The sequence below is a fragment of the Populus euphratica genome, unplaced genomic scaffold, assembly GCF_000495115.2.
Source record: "Populus euphratica unplaced genomic scaffold, PopEup_1.0 scaffold58.1, whole genome shotgun sequence".
NCBI lineage: Eukaryota > Viridiplantae > Streptophyta > Magnoliopsida > Malpighiales > Salicaceae > Populus > Populus euphratica.
This window is the reverse complement of record NW_011499864.1, coordinates 1,045,662-1,056,617: the sequence shown is the minus strand read 5'-3', so window position 1 is coordinate 1,056,617 and position 10,956 is coordinate 1,045,662. Positions and strand designations below refer to the sequence as shown.

General features: G+C 31.6%; 1 protein-coding gene across 1 annotated transcript; it reads left to right on the top strand.

The window, feature by feature from the left end:
* The first annotated feature begins 856 nt into the window (after positions 1–856).
* On the top strand, positions 857–3,606 carry PUB9 (plant U-box 9). Its single transcript, XM_011026284.1, has 2 exons — positions 857–1,469; positions 2,233–3,606. The coding sequence occupies exons 1-2, from the start codon at positions 1,185–1,187 to the stop codon at positions 3,316–3,318; spliced, it is 1,371 nt and encodes a 456-aa protein (XP_011024586.1). The 5' UTR covers positions 857–1,184; the 3' UTR covers positions 3,319–3,606.
* The last annotated feature ends 7,350 nt before the right edge of the window (positions 3,607–10,956 follow it).

Below are 10,956 nucleotides of genomic sequence, written 5' to 3'. Positions count from 1 at the left end.
CATGGATGTAGTATGAAAATAATGATTATTTTATAATTTATTATTATCAATAAAATTGAAAACATTACCACATGACACTTTATTGCTGCCATTTGTGGCATGGAAAAATAAAGACATTTATTCCATCTTTATTTCCTCAAATAAAATCTTCCTTTTAAATCCCAGAATATTAGTATATCCTCTTAGAATCTGTCAATTTAAATAAAAGAAAAACAATTGAAAAATACTATGCACCCAAACAAATAATTTTAATAAAACTCTATACAAACAAACAAACGTGGAAAGTAATAAATAATTAATTATGATCTTATAAAATATTAAATAATTTATTAAAAATGAAAAGAGTGAATGCCCCCATTAATTTGTATGTCTAACATTGATTTTCAAAAACAACCAACTCTTCTTAAAATAGATTCAAAATAAATAATTAAATAACTTAAACATCCAATTTTATTTTTATAATAACACGTAAAAGAAATTTAATGAGTTTACCCATAAATTATAACTTAATTATTTACTAATAAGTTTTTTATTCATTCAAAATTCAAAATAATACAACTAGAAATTCTCGATTTAAATTATAATATTATTAAATCATCAAAAGTACTTTGATATCTATTTAAAATTCATACAATCTTTTTATTTGTTTCAGTGTTCTATCCACCTTTTGAATTCAAAATCTTAGTGGATCATGATCTAAACTAAAGCTCTTGTAATTATAATTTATACCTAACCAGTTCTAAAAATTATTTAATTAACACACGGCACTCTTCCATTTAACGTTTTAATAACACAAAACTCAATCATTTTTATTTATTTATTTATTTTAGTTTGAAAAAATAAATGATATACGCATTACACACAGACAGAGGATATTCCGAGAAAAAGGAAAAGGAAGGACCGGTGGAGCGGAGAGAAGAAGCGGTTGGCTGCTCTCTCACTTAAAGCGTGTGAAAGTTTCTATAGATAGAAATTAGAGCAAGCCATATCAGAGAAAATACTGTGTTTTTGGGGGGGAGAGAGAGAGAGAGCGCTTTCTTCTCAGACCGGTAGAAGTACTCTGGGAAGGAAACAAAAACCCTCGAAGCCAAGAGATGAAATAAATGAAGGAAGAATGAAACAGAGCAGTTTGTTCGGCCACTCAAGGGAACTAACGTCGGCCCTCGTTTGAAATTCTCCGTCCCATGGCGAAAACAGGGGTCTTTGAATCCGATCCGATGGTGATGACTAAGGCGATGGAATTAAAGAAAGAACTGCAGAAGCTAGTGAGGAACATTGTGGATGATGAGGATTACCGGACGGAATTAATTGATCAAGCAAGAGAGACTCTTTTTGCTTTGAAGGAACTCAAGGTGAAGAGGAGATCATCGTCGTTGAAGCTGCGTGAAACAGTTTTGTGCCCTGAAGAATTTAAGTGCCCTTTATCCAAGGAATTGATGAGAGATCCTGTGGTTTTGGCTACAGGCCAGGTTAGTGCTTCTTCTAAGGGAATTTTGAGTTTCACTCTGTTTGGTTCCCAAGAAAACGCAAAAAATAAACAGATTTTTGTGTGCGTGTGTGTTGGTTTTTCAGCTCTTGGTGAGCTGGGAAACGTTGTAATTACCTGTATTTTTTCTACATTAATTTGAATAAATGGTGATGGGATTTTAGTCTTTTAAAATAATGAACCAATTTCAAAATCTCGAATCGCTTCTTTGTTTTTCGTTTTAATTATGGATTGATTATAATGAGTGCTTTTCTGGATTCCCATTTGTGATTTTGGGTAGAAAATTTTGATTCTTGTCACTTGGCCCTAATAGTACACCATCTTCAATTCTTGATCAGTTTAGGCAGCTCTTTGACTGCACATAGGAGTCAGAAAGAAAGGGGGTAACGTAATTGCTAGGAGTTTTTTTTTTTCCCCTCTCTCTCTCTTATTTTCTCAGAAACCAAACACTTCCCCCCCCCCTCTCTTATTTTCTCAGAAACCAAACACTGGTATATTGTTCTGGTGTATCCATTTGAGTTGTAAACATACAGTGTTTAGGTGGTTTATAGTGAATATATTTTTTGGTAAAATATTTATTACCGGAGTTCGAATTCTGTTGTGGGGTTGGTGGGATCAAAGTACTGTGGATGAGATGAGTTCATAGGCCATGGCATGAGATGAGTTCATTTTCTGCTAGTCCTTCATATCCGCTTGTTATTTATTGGATGTTAATTTGTTCTACTTTCTATGCTTGTACTGTTCAGACGTATGATAGACCCTTCATCCAGAAATGGCTGAAAGCAGGCAATCGGACGTGCCCTCTAACGCAACAAGTACTGTCACACACAATTCTCACTCCTAATCTGTTGATAAGGGAAATGATATCGCAGTGGTGTAAGAGTCAGGGGTTAAAATTGCCAGACCTTGCTCAACATGTTAACGAGGAAGGAATAACAGAAGCAGATCGCGACCATTTTCTGTCTTTGCTTGAAAAAATGTCTCTAACACTTCCTGAACAAAAAGATGCAGCAAGGGAGCTGAGGCTGTTGACAAAGAGGATGCCTTCATTCCGGGCGTTATTTAGCGAGTCACCTGAGGCCATTCCTCAATTGCTCAGACCACTCTCTGAGGGTAAGTCTGGAAGTTCGATGTACCCTGATCTCCAAGAAGATATCATCACCACCCTGTTGAACCTTTCGATCCACGACAATAACAAGAAGCTTGTTGCTGAAACCCCCATGGTAATTCCTCTTCTTATGGAAGCATTAAGGTCTGGAAGTATTGAGACGAGGACTAATGCAGCTGCTGCCCTTTTCACACTCTCTGCTCTAGATTCGAACAAGACACTGATCGGCAAATCAGGTGCCCTGAAACCACTTATTGACCTTTTAGAGGAGGGACATCCTTCAGCTATGAAAGATGTTGCTTCTGCGATTTTTAACCTGTGTATTATCCATGAAAACAAGGCGAGAGCTGTGAGGGATGGTGCATTAAAGGTGATTCTGACAAAGATCATGAATGGTATGCATGTTGATGAATTATTGGCTATCCTCGCTGTGCTTGCTAGTCATCAAAAGGTGGTCGAGGAACTGGGAGACTCTGGAGCTGTTCCTTGCCTGCTTCGCATTATCAGGGAGAGCACCTGTGACCGTAACAAGGAAAATTGCATTGCCATTCTCCATACCATCTGTTTGAACGACCGAACCAAGTGGAAAGTAATGAGGGACGAGGAGAGTTCTTACGGAACAATTTCTAAACTGGCTCGACATGGCACTTCAAGGGCCAAGAGGAAAGCTAATGGCATCCTCGAGAGACTGAATAGGGCTGTCAATCTGACTCATACAGCATAATGAATCCAGCTATGAACCCCTCTCAAATTCAAACGTGTAAATTCTACATCTGTTTTCAGCACTTTGGTTGTCGAGGCCGCTTCCGCACGAGTCATTCTCAATCATCTTTCTGTAAATTCTCTTCATCGGTATTTATATTTCAGGCTTTTGGGTTAGTCATTGTGAATAAACACTAAACATAATTTTTTTGTCAATTTTGTTTGGTGCTATAGCTTCTTCATATGTGCCTGGACTTTTCATGTGTGTTTAGTATTGCGGAGAGAGTGTATATAAAATAATTTTTGTTTTGTTTTGTTTTGATATAAGCATATGAAAATCATGGAAAACACCTAAAAAATCATTAATTTAATGATTTTTCAGATGAAAAAAAAAACAATCACCCACGAATCATCTTGTTTGCCAGCATCAATTCTTGGGCATGGAATGGTTTCAGTGTGGTGGTGGTGGTTGTCCTTGTACTTGCAACTTATAGGTCATATCTACGCTTATGATTCCAGCCTTTGACATTCAGTTTTGATATTGTTATTATATAACTTGTTAGTTATTATGATAATATTGTTTTTTAAATTATTTTTTATTTTGAGATAAATTGAAATAATATATTTTTTATTTTTTTAAATTTATTTTTAATATTATTATATCAAAAAGATTTAGAAATAACAAAAAAAAGTTATATTTTTTACAAAAACATTTTCCAATTCGCAAAAATAAATAGACATTAAAAGTTGATGTGTTTTTAATATTATAGTAGCTTTTATGATTATTGATGGAAAAAAATAAATTTAAACTTTAATTTTTTCATACAAAAACAATTTGAAATGAAGAATTTCACAGGTGTCTTTCATAATCTAAGAACTTTTAAAATTATGATGAGTGTAAAAATTTCTTAAACCGCAATTAACCAGAAACACAAACACAATCTTGAAACCAAAATCATAGAGGTAAATATTGTGATTCAAAATCAAACCGCAGGGAGCAAGCATGTCAATAACCCACCAAACTTGCATTCCCTTGAATCTTTACTAGTTATTACTCCTTTCCCAGTTTTTGCACAAATACTGCAGGATCTTTTGCTTTATCAAATAGCGAAGGGTGGCCCTTCCAAACTATTGTCTGGCCTGGAGAAGGACACAAAGGTTAGGGATGATATATGCATGCGTGAATGGACGGTCCAGACTCCATAAAAAGGGCTGGAAGGCAACGGGAATAATGCGCCATATTGAATGGAGCTATGACTTCTGGCAATGTGGTCCATCAAGGTGGTGCCTGCCCTTTTCTGGAAGTAGTCAATGGAACCAAACCCTATCCTCTCTGCTGCAATATGTATAATACTTGCCAGAAGGCGACAACTAGTGATTAAGCAGGCAGATCCGACGGTGGTGCATCTCCATTCTCTACTCTATGCGTGACCCTTTTTTAACTAGATAATTTTAACAACACACATTTGCCGGCACAGGCACATTATGTTCCATAAATGGGCAATTCACACGAGCAGTTGAAAGATCCTGTCATTAAATTCAAAAGGAGATGATGGCATTGCTGGCTGTTTTGATCAGTCTTCATAGGTTCAGTCGAGGGCCTGTTTGGTTTTTCTCTTGTACGAAAGTGTTTTTCAAAGTACATTAATTTAAGTTTAAAAAAACCATAAATGAATGGCTTTCAAGCAGTTTGGATGGTTTTAATATGATAATATCAAAATCATAAAAAATTCATCTGAAAATTTATTAAATTTGAATGGTTTTTCTTATCAACAAAAACGTACCCTCATCACATTAATCTTAAGATATTAATTATTAGTCAAGGGGCTTCTATGTGGAGGGGTTCCACCTCTTTCTCTCAATGGTTTTCTACTGTTTTTTTTCTCAGCAGATACCCTGAATATTACCCTTAAACAAAGAAGTTTGCTTTAGACATTTGCAAGAGTGGAGATGGCATTGGCTTGGAGAGAGCCAGTGCCATTGTAATGGACGGGGATCTTAGCTTCCCATCCCATGTTGCCAATCGCTATGAGAAGAAAGACCTGAAAAGAGGCAAAATAGAAGAAAAACCTGATGCTCAAGAAATCAGTGTAGGAGCGAAATCGTTCGTGCCAGCAGCCAGCGGGAGAGGAGCTGGCATGCAGTAGTTTTCCACATCAAACAAGTACAATCATACTATTGGGTTTGCCATGTGGCTCTGAAACTGGATAGCTTGACAAATCCACAGCCATCCAAGGAGCAAGGTTGGGATGCAATTATTTATTTTGTTCCCCACTTCTTTCAGCTAAGAAGAATATAAATATAACATTTGTCTACACGTAAAATTAAAAAAAAAAAGTTATCATTAACTTGTAGAGAAAATATCATAAATTATTGGGTTTTTGAAGTTAATTATATTTATTAAAACAATATTATTTCATTGAATTTTTTTTTTTAGTTTGAATTGGGTTTAATCGGGTTACACATCAATCTCACTAGCTAAATTCTGAAAAATCAGTATCTTTTTGTGTTTAATTCGAAATTTTATTCCAATCATACTATATAATTGTAGATTTCTCGGACACCCAATGTGTCATATTATTAGAGTGTGTGAATCATTGCTTGATGTGATTTATTTATTACTGAATGATTGGTATATGTGCTGGCTATTTTGGAAGTGATACGAGAGGATGAAGGCCTATTATTTCATCCATACACATAAAAGAGATTGGGACAACAATGAGTGGTGAGAAATGAGAACTTCTCATTGAAATAAGAACAGGGAAAATTCCCTGAAAGAAAAGCCAACTCCATTGTTCAATCGTATTGTCCATAGGAGGGATAAAACACCCTTGCAAATTGCTTGAGGAGATGGTTTTTTTTTTTGAATTTTTTATAATTTTTTTTAATATCAGGATATTAAAACTATAAGAATAAAACATTAAAATTTGATGTTTTCTCAATTTAAAGACAACTTTAAAAAACATATAAAAACAAAAACAAAAATCATGCTAGACGCCCTCAAAAGGACACCATCACGAAGACTCCTTGCTCAAATGATTCAAGCATTGCTTCTTTCTCATTAAAAAACAAGTAGAAAGAAGTAAAATGTTTTTATTTATGCGATTCAAATACATAAAATAAATTATTTATAGTATTTCTTAATGGATTCACGGACATGGTCGTCATATTCAAGAACTGTTTTGTGAGTTCGAGCTTCTGTTTTCATGGAATGTCAAGAAACCTTTATTCGAGGATATCGTCTCGTTGAATCCTCTCAGCACACGATCCAATCCGATGGATTTTATAAAATAATTCAGATCATATATTAATTTTGGAAAAAGAACAGCTTAATAGTTGTCCCAAAGACTTTTCAACACTGAAAAGATGGCACCCAGAAAATCACTAGCTGCCTGAAGGTGTTATCAATCAATGAAGTGATTTTCACCAGCGGAGTTAAAGGTCAAAAGAGGGAATTGGGAACAGTGTGTTTTGAATGATTGTCCCTTTGAAATGGCTACCATTGGTGCAAACGTGAATTAGTCAAACCAATGCATTCCAAAAGCAACATCTAATTTGCGTTTGTCTAGAATGTTTTTTTTAAGATATTTTTTAATTAAAATAATATTTTCTTTGTCTCGAATGTTTTTTTTAAGATATTTTTTAATTTAAATAATATTTTTATTTTTTATTTTTAATATTAACCCATTAAAAAAGCATTTAAAATATATAATTTAATATTTTTAAACAAGATCAAGTGATTCTTTTATTGAAATTAGTTGTTTTTGGTTTAGATTATAAAATTTATACTCAGAATATTAATTTTTTTAATATACCAGTTTGAGTGAGAGGGGTATTTTTAAAAGTGTTTAAATAGAGAATTGTTATGGTTGATATAGAGATTTTATTGAAAGCATTAATTATGTATTATGAAATTAAAAAGAAAAAAAGGGTGTTCTTGGACAACAGTTTTTGTATGATATTATTGTACTGTCAGTCGCTTTCCATGGCGGGTTGCAAAATCAAAAAGAGGAGCTTTCGACGAGATGCTAAATGGCCATCAATGGCATTACCGACACGCTCAAATTATGGCTTTGACAAGCTCAAGGGTTATTTCCATGCCAAAAAAAATAATGATGAAAAGGAAATAACCAGATGGGTCTAACATGATTGAAGTCTTTTCTATTTTTTTTTTTTTTTTGCCCCTTTTATTGCTCATATATAAATGAAGCACTTGATATTTTTTAAAACACTTAGTATTGTTTAAAACATGAGTACTTATGCTTGATGGGGTTGTTTAAAACATGAGTACTTATTTGTTCAGTAATGAGATGATAATATAGTTAGTTCTTTCTAGAGCTCCAGACAAGAAGACAACGAGGCTCTAACAGTGCAAGAAACAAATTGTTTCTTCTTCAACAATAAACATCATGAAAAGGGAGGAATCGAATTAAAAACCTAGATTGATTTCAATTTATGGTTGTCTGGAGAGAGAGAGAATTAATTCCAGATGAGAGAGAGTGTGATTTTTTGTTTTTGCAAGTTTCATATATTATATATAAGATTATTTTCATTTCATTCGAGTTGAAATTTATGATTTATGGAGATATAAAATATAATTTCTAAAAAAATGAAAGCATAACAAAAATCAAGAACCATATATTATTTATAAAATACATTTTGACAATAAAAATATCAATATAAATGATTTTTAAGAACTTGTAGATATTTTGATATGATATTTCTATTTTATTTTATTTTTTTGTTGAAAACTAGTTTTAAAAAGCACCCACCTCATATTAGGAACACACACTAACTCAACCACAATTATTATCTAGTTTTAATTCAGTATAGTTGGGATCAAAGCAATATAAACAAACCTCAAAATGAGAAACAAAATACATAAAAAGCTATTATATGATTGCAACATTGACAATGTTTTTTTTTTTATTATTCCCATGCAAATGTAAATAATATATTTAACAATCACGAGCCTGTCAATAAAGGACTCCAACTAGAAAATAAAATTTTGCTTGAAATGACCTCATAGATGGATCTATATGTGCCTAAACATAATAAAAATTCAGTTATGTTCTATTTCATACAAGTGTATAGATATCATAATTATTATCTCATTAAAATGCATGATCTACAAACATCCCTCGTTGATAAAAAATTGTAAATTTTTTTGAATTGAACTCGAATTTTTTATAACTCCCGCTTAGATTATGACTGACTTGCAAAACAATTTTTTTATAAAAATAAAGTATCCTCCAATATTTAAGTTAATAAATATAAATAAAGTGTGTGTGAAAAGATAATATGTGGAATAGAAAAGGTAATATATGGTATAGGATAGAGAAAACATGTCTTTTTTAATTAGTAACTTATATTATTTATAAATACCAAGAGGAATGTACATTTAAAGAGAATACAAATAATGGGAAATATTTGCTTTGTTAGAAAGATGAGTCAGTAATTGATGTTAGGCTAGTTATTGGTGGGTAGATTAATACTTAAGAATAAGTCATTGATGATAAAAGTAGCAGACTAGAAAAGTTAGTGTAGTTAAGTTTATTGATAGTCATTGATAAAAATAATGGCATGTTCAAGCTTAGGGATAACTTCTAGTGAAAACATTAGCTGATGATAGTTTAAAAAAGTTTGTTATTTGCAAGAGATGGTGTTCATTATAAATAATGAATAGGGATCAATTCTGTTTTACCAAAAATGGTGAGGGATTGATTGAGCTAAGGTTGGAGAGGGTTAAAAGAAAAGGTTAGGTTGAACTTGAGATGGTTTAATTGAGCCAATAAAAAGAGGTTTGGTTAGATTAAATAGATAGAGAGTTTGGTTTGGTTAGCTTTTTTTTTTTTTTGTTTCCTTTCCTTCCCATCTAGTCTAGTCTCGAGCCTTGGTTGGGCTAGTTCTAGTCCATCTCTACTTCTTCTTCTTTTTCTCCCTCTTTTTTCTTTTTTTTTCTACCTTTTTTATCTCTTAGTTGGAACTATTACCAGCCATGTTTTTTTTTTTTTCCTCACCTCATCACCCATTAATATATATTAAAAGGGCTTTGTTTTTTCACTTTAGTGCTCACATTTGTGAGGATTCTTTTTTATTATTATTTCAAAAAAAAATTAATTTCATTTTTTAATTTTAAGTTTATTAGGTATTAAATTTTATAATTTATTTTATATTAAGTTTTCTAACCTTATAACTTATATTATAAATTATGTAGGTTAATCGTGTTGAGTTGGATTGAATTCCTATCCGAACTAGTGTCAAGACATAAAAAAAAGACTTCATTAATAATAACACGTGATAGGTAAAGATATAAGGTAAGAAATACTTTTTAAGTCTTGCAATATTTTGCTGGTTGCTTACCCTATCAAGCATATTTAAAGATATTGATTATTTTAAAACTTAGTTAATAATAAGAAAATAAATTAGAGACAAAAATATGCTCGCCAGTTTAGGCAAATAAACCAATTAATTATCAACCTTTTGATTTGCCTTTGCGAGTCAAAATGATGTTGATGGTCGTCGTTTCTTCATTAAAAAGGAAAGAAAACCCAAAGCAACAACTTCTAGCACAAGTAGTAGCAAAATGCCACCACCCAAAAAAGCTCCATCCACTCACATGGAAATAATTTTACACGGTTTATCGCTTCCCCCAAATTTTATAACTTCCTGCAAAACTTGTTCTGAAACCTCCAATCATCATGATTTAAAAGAAAAAACAAAATCAAGATTTTTCTTTTTCTTTTATTATTACCATTGTGTAGCTTTATGCTTTTGTTTCACAGATAAATCAAATAATACACTAATCTAATATTTATTTATAAATTTATTTTAATATATTTTCTATAAAGTTTTTCAATCTTAAAATATGAGTTGTGAATTTTACAGGTTAACTGTGTTAACTCGGGTTATTTTTTATTAATTTTTTAATTAATTTTTTTTTATTTTATCATTTAATATTAAAAAAATTATTTACTTCTATATATTTATCTAAATCTCATAACCCATGTTTGATAGGTTAACTAGAGTTAACTCGAATTATTTTTTTATTGAATTTTATCTTCATTTTATACTTCAATATTAAATTGATTGAAAATTGAACTTAATAATTTTTTTTACTTGTTTTCTAATGAACTTTCAAGGTCTCGTAACTTGAATAATAAATTTAACATGTTAAACTAAATTAATCAAAGTCAATTTAATATATTATCATTTTAATATTTTAAAAATATATTAATTTTTTTAAATTAAATTATATTTTTATTAATTATTCAAGTTATTTTTAAATTTATCAAATCAATAAGATTACATCAAATCTTTATATAATTTATTTTTTGTTTTTTGAAAACCACATTAACAACATTTATATATTCTTTTAATGTTTTTTCAAAAAATTATTCAACCCACGACATAAGCACCAAAAATGATCTACTTAATTACTAGTTTTGTTTGGATGATCCCTGCTGATTCCAAATACAACAAAATGTAGCCATGTTATTTCACAAAATTCAGAATATATTAGTTGAAAGAAAAACAGTCACCAAACTGGACTCGGACTCGTGTTTGTGATTCGAGCATGAGTGATAAGAAACATGATAATCCGTAGGGAAAGGGTATGAATCGTCCCTGACATTTGTGACAAATAAGAACACAAACGAGG